Source organism: Lemur catta, chromosome 20, assembly GCF_020740605.2.
Source record: "Lemur catta isolate mLemCat1 chromosome 20, mLemCat1.pri, whole genome shotgun sequence".
Classification (NCBI taxonomy): domain Eukaryota; kingdom Metazoa; phylum Chordata; class Mammalia; order Primates; family Lemuridae; genus Lemur; species Lemur catta.
The window spans coordinates 33437844-33457039 of NC_059147.1; the positions used below are offsets into that span (position 1 = coordinate 33437844).

A 19196-nucleotide genomic window follows, 5' to 3' on the forward strand; every position below is an offset into this window, starting at 1 on the left:
ATTCATGAGGAAAATCCAAAACCTTAACTGAGCCGAACCCACACACACCGTCCCAGCCTGAGACGGGGGCTGCGGGAAATCGCAACACTTGCCCCTCACAACTTACCCGACGCTGCCTTCACCGTACACGTTTGACGATTTATTTTCATGAACCAAAAGTTATCAGAAAACATTTGTGCAACTGGACTCAGAATGTGACAAAAATGTGAGTGGCACCATGGCAACTCCTAGATGACCGCTATTCTTTTTAGAAAACAGCCGCGGAGACGCGCACGGGAAGAGCAGAGCAGCCACAGGCCAGCGCAGGGGGAGACGCGGCCTCCTCTGCCAGGACGCAGCCCACAGAAACCGCAAAGACGGCCTTCCCTGGGGTCCCGGCAGCCCGCGACACTGTGCGCAGGATGTAACCACGTGGAGACACGGTCAGTGACAACCTGCTCGCCTGTCTTGCTTTCCCGGTCTGCGCTAAGGAAGCTCAGGCGTGTACACTGACAACAGGCTACACGCAGAGCCCACAGCTCGCCCAGGGAGCGCACTCCAGCCACACGCATGTAAATGCCGAACGGAGAGCCGAGAATGTGGGCTCCCGCTGCCGTCCCCAGGAGGAGGATCTTTTAATTACCACAGACCAGTGGCTCTCTTGAGTGAGGCCCCCGGGTCAGCAACATCCACATAAGCGGGTGCGAGTCAGAAACGCACATTCTCAGGCCCCGCCCAGGCCTGCCGAGTCAGGGCTGGCGATCAAGCCCTCGGGGTCTTGTGACGCAGGCCACAGTTGGAGGACCCCATTTTACACAGGACTGGCCACATCATCTGCAGGGCTTGGTGTAAAATTAAAATGTGGGACCCCCTTGCCTCGTTCAACAACAATTAAGAATTTAAGTGCAGTGACAACACAATGCCAAACCAGGTGTGGGGCCATCTGAGCACAGGGCCCTTCATGGACGTCAGGGCCATGTGCGGGCGAGGCTAGCCCTGATTTGAGAGGAGGGTGCATTTTCCACGTGTATGCTGGAGGGTCTTCCGTAACAAGTCCACCCCCGATGCTTCGGCAAAGACAGACTTCTCCGCTGTTGGTACCAACCTTGTGCTCTCATGGAAGCCACCAAAGAGGAGTAGCTGTCTCTTCCAGGCTACCATCCGATGTCCACTCCGCCCCGAAGGACCTCCTGTTGCTCTAAAATGAAGGAAACAAACAAAAGCTATAAATCTGCTTAATTTCTAGTTGTTCTTAAAAAAGTAAAATAAAAATAAAACCTCTTTTTACGCTGATTTCCGTTTTGTAAGCACTTACTGTGTACCATTTAGTCTGATCCACAAGCTACCAAAACCATCCTGATAGAGCCTAGCTGGCTACTATAAGACCTCAAGAATAAAACAGGAGAAAATCTCCATGACCTTGGAGTGGATAAAGATTTCTTAGGTAAAACGTAACAAATATAATAACTCCATCAAAATAAAAAAAACCTCAAAATACACCATTAAAATATAAGAGGCAAGGGATAAACTGGGAGGAATAATTTCAAACATACGCCTCATAAATGATTTATATTCAGAACATACTTTATCTTAATACTAAGATAAACAACCCAATAAAAATATGGGCAACAGCTCAGCCAGGATTTCCTACCAAAAAAAAAAAGAAGAGGAGGAGGAAGAAGAAGAAAAAGAAAGAAAAAGAAAACTATATGGGCAGAAGATTTAAACAGAAAGTTCACAAGATAGAAAAACATTGGGGAAAAAAGATGTAAAATGGCCGGTAAAAACCACGAAAAGATGTTCCACGTCATTAGTGGTCAGGGAAACACAGGCGGAAACCACAAGGAGGTCCCAGCACACACCAGCAGAACATCTAGAACACACAGACAACAGCAAGTGCCCGGAGCAGTGGGATCTCACTCACACGGTGCTGGTGAGAGTGGAAACAGTGCCACCACCATGACGGTTTCTCATAAGACATAAACTTAGCATATGATTTGGCAATTTGACACCAGATATTTACTCAAGAGAAAAAAAAACACAGTTCCACACAAAGACTTATATACACGTTTATAGACGCTTTAACCATAATTGTCAAGAACTGGAAACAGCCAAGCTGCTCTTCAGTGGAAGAATGGACAAACTGTGGCGCACCCACAGGATGGAAGACTTCTCAGCAATGACAAGCAATTACTGCCGAGCCTGCAGCACCAGCTACTCCGGAGGCCGAGGATCACTGGAGCCCAGGAGTTTGAGGCCAGCCTGGGCAACATAGTGAGACCCCTTCTCTTTAAAAAAAAAAAAATCATTTACTGATACACACAACGATGTGGATGAATCTCAATAACATCACACTGAAGAGAAGCAGGTACTGCATGAGATTCTTAAAATGCAGATTAGTCTGAGGTTGACAGTAGCTGCCAGGGCTTGGAGCGGCACAAGGGAACTTTCTGGGGTTCCATATCCTGATTGTGGTGGTGGTTCCATGGGTGTATGTACCTGTGGGAACTCATCTAACTAGATACACCTAAAAGATACACACTTTATTGAATTTTACTGTAATTATACCTCACTAAAACCGACAGGAAAAATGTATGGCAATTATCTCACATGCAGTGTCAGTGGGGGAAAAAAAGAAAAAAATGGCAATAAAAAAATACAAACAGTAGTGAATTTAAAACCTTAAGAAAACAGACAAATAATGGAAACAAAACTAAAATCAACCACCCCAGGAAACAAAGAATTGTAAATAAATGTAGTATTCTACCAATTTGATAAAGACTTAAAAAATTGTGTCAACAGTAAGTTTTGCAGGAAAAAAAGACTAAAAAAAAAAACAAATTCCTTAAATTATCGTATGTCACAGGAAAATGCTCAAAAACAGTAAGTGAAATGGCAGGATACAAAGCAAATTATTATATAAGGTTCTAAACTGAGGGTTTTCGGTGGTTGTATTGTTGTCTTTCTTCTTTCCTACATTCCCCAAGTTTTCACCACTGAACAGGTATCACTTCCATAACCAGTGAGGACAAAGACAACACAAAGGGGGGGGGGAGGGGGGATGTAGACATGCTGGGGCCCCAGGTACCGGGAAGCTCTCAGACAAAGACACACCTGCTACAGGTACGTGGGCACCCCGGCATGGTTCCTGGAGCCACGGACAGGCAGGGCCTCGGTGAGAGCTGGCAAAGTTCCCGCGGCTGCTCCCCAGGCCCCCCTCCCACGCAGAAATCAATCTCCGGGCTCCTCTGCACCTGCCCTCTCAAGAGGCCCCGCCCCCGCCAAGTCCACCACAACTCCAGGTTGCAAAGGACAGTCACAACCTCAATCACAAAATTCAGTACCAACTTATATAATGCATTACTCCATTTATTTCCATGCATATAAGTTATATAGCTTTCCCCAAATCCCCTCACAGCGTTTACACAAAATTCACACATGGCAGATACCCTAAAAAATACACCAACGTAGAATCTCAAAATTAAAAGGAAGCTTGAGTTATCTAAGACAAACGTCTACTCTTTAGAAATTTCAGATGAATAGTTTTTTTTTCCTTACAGCCAAGCTTTATTATGTATAACTTAACTTCACATACAAAATTAGAATGGCAATTTCACTTAAAATTAACTCACTAAAAAAGATTAAATATATCATAGATATGCACTATCCAAAATTCCAGAAGGCAGGTGTGCGAGCAGCAGCAGTAACAGGTGTTACTACCCATCCTTGGACAGATACGGCAACAACATAAAAATACAGACACCTCCCAAATCTGCACGTCACCCTGGCCCAGGGCGGCGCTGACCTTCCCGGCATCGTTCCCATTTCAGCACACGAGCTGCCGCGCACGCGCTCGCGTGAATGACTCGCACAGCCCTGGCCCCGGCTGGGATGAGTTCAGTTCTCACTGTTCTTCAAACGCTGGATCATGCTGCACTCTCCACTTCATCAACGTCCCCTCCAACATGTCGCTCAACACGACCACCACACCCATCTGCCGAGGGTCAACCAGAAGCAACCCGCACCTTCCTCTAGACACGGCGTGCTCAGGAGCCCGCTGGGCAGCGCCTCACACGCTGATTCCTATCGAATCACGACTCACCAAACCCCCTGGGCCACCAGCAAGGGCAGCTTCTCAGTCCCATTTCCCTCCTCCTATGTTTATATGCACCCTACAAGGGAAACTTATTCCACAAAAAAACTCCATCTTGCTAGATTCGGTCCACGAAGAAAACTCTGGATGCTGAATCTGTCAACCACTTTACTTGCTCTCCCTCCTAGTTTTGCATCACCCACAAATTTAGTGAGCATATTTTCTTGCCCGAGTTCATGATAAAAAAAATACCAAAAGCTGTGAGAAGGCTCAGAAGAGAAAGTCTGGGGCATGCTTGATGATGCCCCCGGCAGGTTTACGCCGTCACCGGGAGCTGGGGAGCCCTTGGGGCCAACCACGCCCCGTGGCGTCTGCTCTGCACAGAGGAACGGCCCTCTCCTGCAAGCAGACTCCGCAACACCCACACCCCTCCATGCCAGGTGCGGAGGGGACACGGCCACACGACATCCTCGCTGCACATCGGGGATCTGAATGAGAAACAAACCCCCTTCTGAGAAATTTTCTGATATTTTACTTTATGAGAGCCATCTGCGGACCAGAGTTTCATTCAGCAACTACACTAGCAAGGCTGCATCCAGGCTACTTCAAACACAGGCGCGGAGGAGACCCGAGTGCACCGGCGTTTGTCTCGCACCTGGGTCCAGGGCCGAGGGTCAGCTATGCCACCACTGACGCCTCCACAGAGCCCTGAAGGCCCCGGCCAAGACCCCTGCCAGCTCCTGGCGTGGGAAGCCTACGGGATGTCTGTCCTCCGGCTGAGCCAGGCACGAAGGACTCAATTAACTTTTCATGGCAACAGCCAAATACCACTGTTTTGTCACTAAAAAGGGAAAACTTTTTCTATAAAAAGATTCCACATCCCTCTTTAGAAAAATAAAGCCACTCAAAAAAGCCCATTTATATTTGAATCTCCGGCAGGCTTTTCAACTGCTGTCACCCCTAAATATGGAGTCTTAAGAAATTAACAAGTCCTATTCAGCCAGAAGTGTGTATATGGCATAAAAATACACACGTAACGTTGTGGGAGCCAGTGCTCTGAAGCCCCCGTGAGCTGTGTGCAGGACGGTGTTCCAAGGGGGCGCACTGCCAGTCAGAGTCACCACCAGGCCCCCCGCATTGGGCCACTGCAGTGACATTTACATAAAACGTGTATGCATGAAATAACTCCACATGCTTAGGGCACAGAGTCGAGCACTCAGCACACAAACGCTTCCCTGAGTTATTTTAAAGTGCGCACCTTACAAAATTACACACTATACGGCCACACAGTGCTTAATGACAGGAATGTGTTCTGAGAGATGTGTTGTCAGGTGATTTCATCACTGTGCGAACATCGCAGTGTGGCTTACACGACCCAGGACGGGACACCTGGCCTGTCCAGTGCAGCCTGTGGCTCCCAGGCTGCAAATCCACACAGCAAGTTGCTGTGCTGAACACCGCAGGCAACTGTAACATGGTGTAAGTATTTTTGTATCTAAACACCGAAAAGGTACAGTAAAAGCACACTACTACAGCCATCAGTCGACCATCCTACATGCAATCCTTCACTGCAACGGTATGCAGCTCATGACTGTAGCGGCATCAACACCAAGCAACAGAAAGATTTCTCTCTTAATCCCTGAAACGCCAAGTCACAGGGGCCGACCCAACAAGGAACATGTCCTAACTCGGGCGAGCGGCTCCTCCTCAGAAGAGCTCTCTTCTCCAGGAAAGGCACAAGACGGCCCGAGGAGAGTCGCGTGCAAGGGCTCCTGCTCTCACTGCAAAGCACGTGCCTCTGGCATCCAGCCCAACTTTTCCACGTACTGAATTCATCAAACAACCACCTTAGGGTTTAGTGAAGTACAGGATATGGAACCGTACCGCATGCCTTAGTGAGTAGCAGTCTCCAGAATTCCGGCAGCCTATAAAACTAGGTCCTTGTTTCATTTTAACTCTCACTACTAATAGTAAAACTACCATTTAAGGAGCATTTATTCTACGCTACGCACAGTCCTTTTATGTTTATTTATACCTCACAACAACCTCAAGGCAGTATCTTTTTTCCCACTTCACAGATGAGAAAATCGACACTTACGTGTTGGGAAGCCCACCAAGCCAGCCTGCAGAGCCAGAAGCTGAGCCCAGAAGAAAAAAAATGTGCTCCACCCATACAATGGAGTATTACTTGGCTACAAAAAAGGAAGCACTGATTCATGCTACAGCATGATGAGCCTCGAAAACACCACGCTGAGTGACAGAAGCCAGCCACACAAGGCCACATGTCCTGATTCCACGTGTGTGAGGTACCTGGGATGGGCAGAGCCAGAGACAACAGACAGAGGGCAGCGCTGGGGCAAGGGGCGTGTGGGTGACTCCTAGGGGAGCTACGGGGTTTGTTCTGGGGGGATGAAAATGCTCTAAATTTAGACAGCAGTGTTGGCTGCACAACTCCGTGAATATGCTAAAAACCACTGATGTGCACATTTTGAAAGGGTGACTTTATGGCATGTGAATCATGTCTCAAGAAAGCTGCTACAAAACACTGATCAGGTGAGTTCTGGAGTGGCCTGGCCCCCTCGTTAGTGGTCTGAGAGTCACAGATGACCACCCAGGACAGCACCAGCCCAGAAATGAATGGATAAAGGGGGGCCAAAATCTCTCCCTTGTCCCCACCTGCACCTCCTCCAGGAGGTAGGGGGAAATGGGGTTTGCCCTTGGACATGCCGGCTTTTAAAGTTCTGACCAAACTTTAAGTACAGAAACCAGACGTCTGCCCTGGTCACGGCAGGCCCTCCATAGCCAAACATGCACATAAGCGCCTTCGCCTGCTCTATTCTGTTACACCCGCAACACCTCTCAGGGGGGTCCCCGCTCCCAGCTCTGCTCTGTATCACGGGTCCCCCCTCCCAGAGTGACAAGCACCAGCAGAGGCAGGGGATGGGGGCAAGAGGAAAAGATGCTGCTCTGTGGGGGGCCCAAGAGCATCTGCACGCCCTCCAGCTGCAGAGCCTGCAGTGGGGAGACCCCAGGACCCCAGACCTTGGTTAGCGGCACTGCCCGCCCCTCTTGCAGCCCAGCAGCAGGAATGTGGCTCATTGCTGTCCTCCTGCACCACTTCCTGGCCACCAGGTGTGGCCAGTCCCCATCAGTGTCAGGCCCTCGTGGGAGGAGACCTCTGCAAACGCCAGGTGTTGTGCAGACAATCAGACACCTTTCCGTCCACAGCCACTTCTTTGTTTCCGTGGAAGGGAAAAGGTGAGTCTTTCAGTGCCTGTTCTCTCCCTGGTGCCCTCCACGTGCTCGCACCACCCACTGTACCGTGCAACTCCTGCCGCTGGGGTCTAAGTTCCCGCCAACTCACAGACGTGCGTGCACAGTGAAAACAAACATACAAAGATAAAAGTAAAAACAGCGCACAGAATCTGTGCTGCAAACTCAGGGTTGGTTTTTTTTTTTTTTTTTTTAAATCAGGGCAGTTTTGCAGGCACCTCCCACTCAAGATCGCATGGAGGAGATCTGAGCACAGCTGTCAGCGCCAGGCACTCGCACCAATGTCAGACGAGGCGGCCAACGCCAACCTTCCACTCAAGGTTTGGTCCTGGCGTCAGTAACGCTGTGAATTTCCTCCCCTTCTCAAACCATGATGTCAAAGAAACGTGTGCAGGGTCAGAGTGCAGAAGACACTCACTAAGTGTCCACTTGTGTCAAATGTGCCACAAAACACCCACCAAAATGGCAAAGACGAAAGCACGGGGCACACCACATGCCGTCCGGGACAGAGCGGCTGGGACCTCCCACGCTGCTCCTGGTTACAGAAATCGGCACCACCAGTCTGGAAAACGTTTGGCAGCACATGCTGAAGCTGCACGTGCAAACCTCAGGACCTGCAGCCTGTTCTGCTCTCAGACATCCATCCGCCCAACGGGATGCTGACGACAGCACCGCGTGTCCAGACTGCAACCAACAACTCCACTGCCCACCGACAGCTGAGTGCACAGTGACATGTTCACACAGGGAACATCACCCAACGCCAAATGAGCAGACGATTGCTACAAGCAACATGGATGGGTCTCACCAAAGTAATATGCAGACAAAAAAGCCAGATGAGGGCACATATTCCATCAGAGTCCACTCAGATGACGTCCAAAACCAGACAAAAGGAACCCACGCGTGGGAGTGTGAGGCGCAGGGGCTTCTGGGAGGCTGACGCACTCGCAGCTTCATCTGAGGACAGAGGCGCATTTACTTTGTAAAATTCATCAAGCTGCAAATGACTGTGTCCTTTTCTTTATATAAAATTTATTTTTTAACAAAAATCAAACAGGCACCTGGGCCCTTCGGGTGGCCCCAGCCTGCCAGGCACGGGTGGGTGCCAGGGCTGCATCTGGTCCTTGCCGGGGCACCCTCGGTGGCAGGTGGCAGGACGGGGCACGGAGCTGACTCGGGCCTCATGCTCCCCCCACTTCAGTCCCCAGCATCCAGTGCAATCCGAGCTGTGTAAAGATGGAAACAGGCAGGCCACCGCCCACGCAGGTGCACCCCCCTAGAGACCTGCTCGGGCTCAGGCAGCCTCCCCACATACGGCGGAGGACCGGTTCCCACCCAGCACCATAGGGCATGCCCAGCCCCCTCCTGCCGTCCAGTAAGAATCATCTCACCGGGGGGCGAGTACATGCAAGAATGGGCTGGATGCACTCGCTACACGTTAGAAACCTAACTCAAACCAGAGCATCGGCATCAAAAAGATGTATCATTGCTCAGAACGACCAGATGACAGGAGAAATCCGTGCTGCCCCACCACAAGAAAAACCTTCTTAAAGGCCAAGAAAGGGACTGACTCCTGCAGCTGCTGATGGGACTCAGCCTCTACCGGCCTTCACCAAGACTGACCCTTTCTCAACCTCAGTGTTGACTAACTCCCCCCACAGAAGTAAAAAATGTTAACTAAAAAATGAACATACAGTGCAGGGCCAGACCATGGTAACAAAAAACTCAGCTTTCTGCACTTTTCAGAGGACAGAGCCCACACCATGCAGATGGTCCCAGGCCCAGCAACAAGACCTGGCTGAGCCGTCTTCCCCAGAAATGGTGAAGTCTTCACTTCGGCTCAATCTTGTTACCTTTTCCTCCAGATCAATTTAAAACACCACAGAGGAAAAGCACCCAGCGCCAGTCCTCCCTCAAGGGCGGCCAGTGCAGTAGTGACCAAGTCCAGCCAGGCACAGCCCCGCACGCGGCCAACCCACCCCGACACCACCAGGCCGACTCTGCTGCCAACCCTCCTGTACGGTCCACAGCCACCCGAGGCCACGTCAACTGAGCCTGTGCTGCGTTCGTTAGAGCACATCCTCCCAAACAAGCACCTGGTAACACTGGCATTTGGGAGTCATTAGTAAATTACAAAAGCAATACCTACACTATTTTAATTGTTAAGGAGCTAAGGGGCAATTTACATGGGTTTTCTTACTTTTCAAAAGACAACAGCTAAAAATTTCACATCAGTGGAACAGTATTTAAAAAAAAAAAAAAAAACGTGATCGATTCGCCAGGCAGAGGCCAATCCATCAAACCGGAACGGAGGACTCTGTCCGCAGTCTGCGGTCTGTGGCCGTCAGGATCAATCCCGAGAGGGCGCAGGGAGCGGTGGATGTAAAATGCAGGTTCCTGAGCCCCGTCTCAAACCTGCTTTGAAGATGACTGACGTCTGGCGTGGGGAGGGCAGGAAGACGCGTTCATTCACCTGAGCGCCCCAGGTGCCCCGCGGGGCACACGCTCCGTGGTGCCTCCAGCCCCGGCTGACAGCTGCCCACCGCGAAAAACCCTCTCCGGCCTTCACGAGGCCCGTTCCAGAGTACAGAAGAGGCCAGAATGAAAACAGGGACGCTGCGGGCCAGCGGACCTTAAGGCTATCAAGTAGGGCAAGAAAACTCACTCTGCAGCCACAGCCGTGGGGTAGCGTCAGCCCCAGCTGTGAAGTGAGGGTGAAGTTCGAGAGTGATTAAGAAAACACCAGAATAACAACACTATGTGCTGGCAGCTGCTAGGAATCAGACCCCCACCCACCGGTGTGGGGGGCTACCTCGTCTGTCTTCTGGGAGAACCTCTACATGAGAGGTACAGGCTGTACAAACCATACGCCCTTGGACTCTGCAATTCTGCTTCTAGGCCATTTCAAACTTTATTGAACAATAAAAAACCTAACTACACAGAGACATGGGCAATGTTCCTGACCAGGGAGACTGAGGGATACAAAGATGTCAATCCTCCCCAAGTGCAATTTATAAACAAATGCAATCAAGTCAACAACATCCTGCTGGGACATTAAAAATAGAATGTGAAAAACTGATGGTAAAGTTCACAAAAAAGCAAACAAAAACCTTTAAGCACAAGAGAAAAACCCTCCAAGCTATCAAAATATACCATAAAGCTCCAGTAATCCAAGTGGAGTGGCACTAGAAAAGGTACCACCAACAGATCAACGAATGAGAAGAAAACCTAAAAGACACACAGACCTTTTCCCATGCGCATGTGCACACACGCCAGGTTCCCTGACTCACTGTGGGCGCAGACACGCACACACACGCAAGCAGAGGCGCATGCAGACACGCAGGGCTCCTTCAGACATGTGTTGCTCTGCATCCTGTTCTTTTACGCAGTTTTATCGACAACAGGAGGCAGTGCTTCTCTAGGGTATCATCCTCGGTGTGAATGTGAGGTCAAGGGACAGGCATTTAGAACTCCGATGGAAGGAGGGATGTTGCCACACTGGGTAGGGACCGGGTGGCTCTGCCCTGGCCTTGCCCCCTGCCCCGGGGCCTGCCCTATGACCTCCCCACTCAGCCTCCTGTTACTGCTCTCGAGTCCCCCTCGCCTGAACACGAGCTCTGCTTCACGTGGTTGGTACTTCCTCCCTGCCTGTCACTGTTCTTAACATGCCTTGTGACGTCACTTCCCACACAAAACCTTCACACCGTACGCGGGCAGATCTGTCTGTCTCTGTGGCTGCGGGCGAATGTCTGGCTGAGGAAAGCTCTGCTGAGATGAGCCTGGTGCAGTACAGCGTGGACTGCACACAACTGCAACAGGACAAGGGTTGCGTGAGGCATGCCCCGTCAGCAGTCCCTGCGACAACCCGGGCAGGGTGGTAGAGGATGGGCTGCGGCCGCGGGCATGGTCATGGTCAAGGCACCCAACGGGCACCTGGGGTTTGCGAGGGGAGGGCTCAGCACCCCGAGCTGACTAAAGCACGGGAGACAACAAAGAAAGGGAGCCGGACATCTGTCCTCAGACGAGACCACGTGCATGCCTGTGTCTCCCGGGGGCCTTGCAGATGAGCGAGGCCCAGATGTGAGGGTCCCACAACCACAAACACCCTGAGCAGCAAGAACACAGAAATTGAGCTGTTTACTAAAAACCTAGCAAATGGCCTCCAGGTCTACAGTCCAAGTAGGCTAGAGCTTCCTGACCAGACAGACACACCCACACGCCCCTCTGGGGCCAAGGGCTGCCCTCGAAACACACCCACCGTGCCCTGGCTACCAGGGTAGACGTGGCGGAGCAATGCTCCGCTGAGTCTCCTGGGTTACTGGTCACTTCGGCCAAGCAGAGCCCGAATTCACCACCAGAGAAAGGGGGCTCCATAAACAGCGCCTCAGACAAGAAGAAAACAGTAAAGTGCGCAGCCCTTCCCTGACCCACCACATCCTCTGCAGACTGGGATGGAAGGTTACTAAATCTTAAGTTTGCAGCATCCTTCAATAAAAAATGTTTAATAGTTTCTACAACATACCTTTAAGAAGCTCTCATGTTTTAATTACAGTAAGTATTCAAATAACGAGATGTCTGGTTATCAGAGATAATTCCTAACTGAAGACGGCTGCCTTGAGTGTTGTCCGGGTGCCACCAAGCCTGCCGCCAACCTGCGGCTGCCCCCAAATGACCAGGCGCCAACAACGGTGCATCCTGTTTCCCTGGAACAGATTCCCACGATCCATGTCAGAACCGGCAGAGCCTGGAAGCCACGCGGAAGCGCCCGCGTCACACACAGCTCGGAGCGTCACTGCAGCCGCTCCCCCAGAGGCGCTACCACCACCACCAGGCCCCACCGAGGCACCACCAGGTTACACGTATTCTTCCATGTAGCCACTCACTGTTCCCCACCTGTGAGTTATAGACAAAAGCTACCAAAGCTGATAAAATGCTATGAAAATATCAAGAATCAATTCACCAAAGATCAACAAACAAGCAAAAAAATAACAACTGGGTTCTGAAAGCAATAATTAAAGCAAAGCAAATGACACAATCAAGATCACGTGCTGAGTCCAAATACTTTTAAATTAAGGTGGAAATGACTGACTTTAAACATATATATATATATATATATATATATATATATATATAAAACAAAGACAATTTTTAATAGGAAAGCACCCTCCCGACTGCCATGCCTACAAGATAATGAGGCTGTCCCAAAGCACGCATGAGACTGGGACCGCAGAAGCGCAGGGACCCACCCTCGCCACGGCTCCTCTGCTTCCTGCTTTAGGACGGCTGCTGCGGCCTCTCCCACGGGCGGCCGTGTGCGGTGAGCCGTCTGCCCCTCCTCCAAGGCATGCACGGCAGATCCTTCACTCGACTGGCGCAACACCCCGGCCGAAAGCCAAGCAGAACAGGCCTCACACCCCTGAAAGGCTCATGGTTAAGTGACAGTCCAGGCCCCAGTGACAGCGGCTCTCACTCCAGTCCAAGTCCCAGCACGTGGGTAAGGTTCTGCACAACCGCCTGCCTCGCTGGAGCGAGGGAGCGTCCAGTTTTCCGCTCTGACGGCGGAGAGATGCATACTGCCTGTCTCTCTGCACAGACAGACAGCAGTGCAGCTTCTGACTGCTTGCAGACACCTGTCACAAACACGCAGCAAAAACCACAGCAGACACTTCCAGAAGAGGCGGAAATCCAGCACAACGATGCCGGGCCTGGCTCACTGAAGAGAATCATGGAAGTTTTCCCGTCCTTCCTCTCACGGAGGCGCTCTTCCTACACCAAGTGGACAGAGAAAGCACCTTCCCTCCCTGCTCCACTGCCAGCCATCGCCAAACCTAGCCGGCCTCCGCGGGGTACGTGGGGTAAACAGACGGCCACTGGGGAGAGAGTGCAGTGACAGACAGCTGAGGTGCTGACGAGAGAGGCCAGTCCCAGCACTGCCTTCCACAGCGCCCCTGCAGAGCAGTGTGAGCACCCCCCCCACTGGCCAGAGACCCAGTGAGACGGGGCTCCCAGGACTGCACCCTGTGCTCCTCCCAGCCCGGTATTCTAAGTGCTCTGACCCTGCCACTCAGAACTCAGCAGGCAGGCTGTGAAGAGCGAACCCCGAGCTTGGGCTCCTCGTCCGGCATCTTACTTGACTTGCTCCCAGGCCTTGGTGGCCAGATGCAGGACCCAGAGATCCCTGTAGTGGTAGAATCGCTCTCCGTCGGGAGAAGCAAACTCCCCTCCGAAGACCCACAGCTGTCCGCCACCTTGAGGCACCGCCACCGCCTGTCAAGAGAAAGGACAAGGTCAGGGCACAGCCACACAGCAGAGAGGCCGGCTCCACGGGTGCCCAGCGGTGGCGGCACCACCAAGCCCAGCACTCCGCCGGCCCCACACTCAGCCATCCTCTCCTCCTGCCTCTGACGGGAAGGTCCCTGACCAGGCCGCCGTCCAGCTCACCCTCCTTCGTCAAAAGTCTAGTAAAGCTTCCGTGTACCCCTAGGCTGCAAAATAAGCATCCACTTACACTTGGACAATACATCCCATTAAAACGGACAGTTACTTCAAAAATTAACATCAGTGGCTCACAACCTGACAGACTGTCTTCTTCCCATGAGCAACAAAGCTGCCCGCCTGCCCCACGAGTCCCTTCCTAGCCGTTAAGTACTGTCCACCTAAACTACCCACAAATAAAACGTACGCGCAGCAGGGAGCACGAGTGTGACGCCACTCGCGCTTACTTTTAAAAGACTTCAGCAGAGCAGTAACGGCAAGGGAAAGCAGTGGCAGCTCCGCCCTCCGGGCCAACGCGCAGCAGCTCGCGCCGTCCTCAACCACCAGCAGAAGCCGGCAGAGAGCGCAGCCCCGACCCGAAGCTGCCCACCACCCAGCCCAGAATGCCAAGTCAGAAACAAGGGTGTCCCTACTCAGTCAGCAGATTCCGCCAAGCTCCGGGCAGGGGCCCCTCGCGGCCCACCCCCTCTCAGGACCCCAGGAGCCGTGGGCGGCAGAGTCTCCGGGAGACGGCACGTGCCTGCCCAGGAAAGGAGACAGACTGTCCTAAGTTAAAGAGGTACACTGCAAACCTTACAGCAACCAAAACAAAACAAAGAAAAAAGAGGGACTGCTAATAAGCCAACAGAGAAATAAAAATGGGATATTAAAATCCAAAAGAAGGCAGGGAAAAAAGAGAAAAAATGCAGTACAATTGGGACAAATAGAGCAGCATCAAAAACATTACTGATGGCCGTATGAATAATCGTATTAAATGCAGGGGAATAACACCAATTCAAAAGCAGACTGCCAAAATAGATACAAATAAGACTCAACCACAGCACCGCTTACAAGAAATGCATTTTAAATACAAAGACACTGGTGGATTAGGAGGAAAAGATATACCACGTAAACATTAATCCTGAGAAATCAGGGTGGCTATGCTAACAGCAGACAAAGCAAACTTGAGAACAAGGAAGGCTACCAGGCACGAGCCAGTAGGATCTGGAAAACCTGACCGCCCGCCATCACCCACCCAAACCCAGTGAGGACACACAGCAGGTGGCAAGTGCACATTGTTTCCAAACCCACAGAACGTGCACCAGGACAGAGGACGTCAGGCTGTAACTGTCAAACTCGAAAGGACTGGATTAGAAATGAACAACAAAGATACTTGGAAAATCCCCAAGTATCCTCATGAACATGGCGAGGCCAACAGGAACACCATTGTCACTTTTTTTAACCATCTTGATCTTTTTTCTCTTTCACTCTTTCTTGTGAGAACATGCATTTCATTTCAGTGAGTGTGACTTAGTTATCACTTTGAGGAAAACAAACCACCCAGTGAACTGAGAGTCCCTCACACAGTCGCGTCCTCCTCCCCCACCTGCCACGGCCCTGCTGGCAGCCAGCACCCGTGTCCTCAGCAGGCCACGCACTGTCCACGGCGCAGGCTCCCCTCCTCCCAGGAGACGAGGCGCTGACAGAAAACTGCCGAAGCCCATTCAAGCCGCTCTGTCTCACAGGCAAGAGCAAGTGTGACCCTCTACATCACTGGGCTGTATTCTTTCCAAAAAAGCCATCCAAACTCTCAAATTACACACTAAAATTCCCGTCCTCCAAAATCCAGGATCTTTCTTTCTCTTGTCCTTTTGCCTGACTGACTACAGGGCAGACAAAAAAACGCGACTTCCAGTATTGTGCTCATTAAGCCAGTCCACAGTGAAGAAACCTGTTATGTCCCAGAGCTGCATGCAGTAGGATCTGAACTGCAACGACCTACAGGCAAAAGACTCTGCAGCCAATCTGTCTCGCCCCTCTCTGGCTCCCTGTGAGAGGCGTCGTGTAAGCAGCAAGACAACCCCAACTGCGTGGAGATCGTCACCCAGACTAGACCAGCACCCACGGAGTGAGAGCGGCTCAGCACCCTCTGAAATAACTGAAGTGAACATTGCAAAGGCTGTCCTGACGTGATTTTTCAAGAATTGAGTTAGTAACAGCGATTAAAACAGATAAGAAAACGAACACGAGAGCAGCCCCAGAGCCTGCCTGGCGGGGGAGCAGGGAAGAATCGCGATGCCGCACCAGGACACCAGCCCCCGCTGGGCCCCACAAGCCGAGAGGCATCGGGAGAGCCGCAGACGCTGGGCACTCACTGCAGGACTGGGTCTGGCCCTCAGCCTGCAGCCCCAAAACAGACTGTCCCTTCCCCAGAACCAGAACGGGTTCTGGTGGACAGACTCAAACTTACTAAGATTTATCTACTTATTAAAATCCAAGACTGGATTTTTAAACCAGAAAGTAAGTGAATTCCACCATTGCATCAGACGCGCCCGTCCACACCCGTGGGCCTGCCTCTGCGTCAGACAGTCACGAGGCTGGGGCAGGTGGGCTCCCCTCTCAGGCCCCACTCCAGATCAGCAGCTGCTTCTAAGCCAAGAATCGGAAAGAGGGGAGCCCAGCGCCGTGGAGGACAGTTTCATCCACGCTGATCCTTCTCCACGCTGGAAAGGCAGGCACTCGTTCAAACTGTATTTTGAGCGAGCCCAACTACTGCAAGCACAGAATCACAACAATGGACAAGGACAGACGCCCATCTCCACGGAGCTTGCCGAGTACATAAAGCCAGGGGTGCTTCCCTGCTGGGAACACAAGGGCCTTGACGATGCTTTCTTTCCTTGGGAGAGAAACCAGCCAACAAGGGCCAACGTGGTGCTGCTGCTTCACTGTCCCAGCCGCGACTTGCTTCACTCTAAAGCAGTTATCTGCCTTCCACCATTTACACCTTCCCTCAACACCTGCTCTCATTTTCACGGGCTAGTCCGCAACTCGAGCCAGCGGGTCCTCCCACCCACGTGGGGAGCAAGCACTGGGCCAAGGGGCTGTTCCGTGGCCGTGCCAGGTACGACACTAGTGTTTTCACACGGAGCGTTTCATGTGATCTGCACACCACCCGGGGCAGCAGGCATTTCACAGTGAAGAAATGCAAGTGCGAAGCTTCATAACGAGCCCCAGTGAGAAAACATCAGGTCGAGGCCCAGCCTCTCTGCAGCAGGCGACCTGTCACTCATAAACCGTGAAAGTGTGTGACTCTCACACGGGAACAGGGAGGCCAACAGCCAGCACTGGCATTACCTGGTGGGCGCAGCGCCTTGGAGGTGGATTGGGGATGTCGACTTTGGACCAGCTATCCTTTCTGATGTTGTAGATGTAGAGCTCATTATACAAAAAAGTCTGCAGGAAGGAAGAGAAATTTCAGTGTCATGAACAGTATGTTTCCAGGCAGGTGACAGCAAGTTTCAAGAATAATCTTAATCATTAGAATTCCCTGGGAAACTTGAATCCTAAAGCAATATAAATCGTAGCAATGCAGGGAGGCCAAGAGGCTGGTCCCCTGGGATCCTTTGGGATGATAACATAATAAAAAAGACCAACTGTCCACATGCCAGTAATCACTGTAATGCTAAGATGTGTCATTCTCCTAACTCAAGCCCACTTGTCAAATGCATGAAATTCTGAGAGGAAGACGGACAAGCAAGTCATCTGACTGACAGGGCTCCTCGTAGGCTGCAGGGACAGGGAGCTCACACTTTTCAGCTGTTTCATAGGCAACTCTGAAACACAGGTCCTCTGGCCTATGCAAAAATAAAAGCCAGCCCTAAAATTTATCACACCTTCCCTGTCCAGACAACTCTGAAAGCTGTGGGTGTGAAATGCAAAAGCCCCTGGAGGGGAAGGACAAAACGCACAATCAACCCCAGCAGGCGGTGACAGGAGCAGCTGTGCGGCGGGGCACAGGCGCGGCTGTGAGTTAAGGGCACGAGGACCCCCTGCACGACTGATGTACACAGTCGCTCCAGCGCCTGGACCGCCCTGGTGACCTGTGAAGTCACCTGACACCAGGCCCCGTGGGTCAGGAGCAAGATACATGAGCGGCAGTGAAGCGACCAATTCAGATTTGATGCCACTACTGTAAGTTCATTTTACTCCAAATGATGCCCACGATAATTTGGAAGGAAAAGAAAAAATATATATACTTTACTTTTTGGCCATTGAAATATTCACCTCCGAAAAGGATTAATTCATCTTTCTCAGGATGCGCGGAGAGGGAGGCATTTAACCTACAAGAGACATAGGGAGAAAGTCAACACAAAGTCACACCCTGGGTGCCCATCTGACAGCTGGTCCCTTTCCTTCTGTCACCAGGGACCAGCCGTTTCTAAACTTCCACGAAAGAGGAGCCCCGCACTGAGAAAGGAACCAAAGGTGCCCCTTTAAAACCCACCGTTTGGCCCTGTGCCAATGCCCAGAGCCACGCTTCCGGGGAGCCCAGATCTGGGCTGTTACGCAGCATCTGGCTTTTAAAAGTCATCGGGCAATAACAACTCTAGATACTTCTACTCATATATCAAATTTCCCAGAACTGTCCTATTTTAAGGGTCTATCCTCTTAAATCGCAACCAGAACTGTTCTAAAAAAAGTCCCGTACTTACTATTTCAATATACATCCCAGGTACCTTCCAGCTAGAGAATGTAAGTAACCTTCTAATTATTTCCCACTTGGAGACAAAAGAATGGCTACAAGGAAGAACATCCGACTATTTCGGTTGAAGGCAGTCGCAGACACAGTGGCTACGGGGGCCAGCCACCGGAAAACACCCTCCTTCCAAGTCCTCTCCGATGCTGCTCCCAACGTGTGTTCCGTGACACCAATTCCAGAAACCACTTCTCAAAAGAGAAACAGGTTTCACAGCCAAATAAGCCTGGGAAATCTAAAAACCCTATTTTTCTGCTGGGGATTTACTGTGCATAGAAACATTTCCTGGGCTGAGAAACTCCACAGTGAGGAAACCAGCATTAGACCAGATCACTGCTGTGAGAACAGGCGGGCAGGGCCTCAAAGGCCGAGCGCAGAACCACCACGTGACCCAGCGACTCACCTCCTAGGTCCGCACTCAGACACCTGGATGGCAACGTCACAACTGCACCGTTACAACAGCCAGGGGCAGACACCAGCCAAGCATCCACCAACAGAGGAGTGGACCAACAAAGCGTGCCACATCCACAAGATGGAGCATTACTCAGTCTCGAGGAGGAATTAAGTTCTGACACGGGCTGCAACGTGATGAATCTTTTTTTTTTTTTTTGAGACAGAGTCTCACTGTGTTGCCGGGACTAGAGTGCCGTGGCGTCAGCCTAGCTCACAGCAACCTCAAACCTGTGGCCTCAGGTGATCCTCCTGCCTCAGCCTCCCTAGCAGCTGGGACTACAAATGTGCGCACAACATCTGGCTGATTTTTCTATTTTTAGTAGAGACGGGTCTTGCTCTTGTTCAGGCTGATCTCAAACTCCTGACTTCAAGCGATCCTCCCGCCGTGGC

At 51.4% G+C, this 19196-nt stretch overlaps 1 protein-coding gene across 7 annotated transcripts in view; it reads right to left on the reverse strand.

Annotated features, from left to right (window-relative positions):
• Positions 1–19196, reverse strand: part of KLHDC4 (kelch domain containing 4) — a 44171-nt gene that overhangs the window by 21829 nt on the left and 3146 nt on the right. For 6 of the 7 annotated variants that reach the window (XR_006730481.1, XR_006730480.1, XR_006730482.1 and 3 more), the window contains 4 exons: positions 17859–17937; positions 16952–17050; positions 13473–13609; positions 1085–1177 (listed from right to left, as the gene is read on the reverse strand). Coding sequence is in view for 3 of the 7 variants with exons in the window: in XM_045533784.1 (XP_045389740.1) it covers positions 1085–1177; positions 13473–13609; positions 16952–17050; positions 17859–17937 (408 nt within the window). In the remaining 4 variants the exon portion in view is untranslated. The remainder of the gene's footprint in view (positions 1–1084; positions 1178–13472; positions 13610–16951; positions 17051–17858; positions 17938–19196) is intronic. The other variant, XM_045533785.1, reaches the window with a different exon arrangement.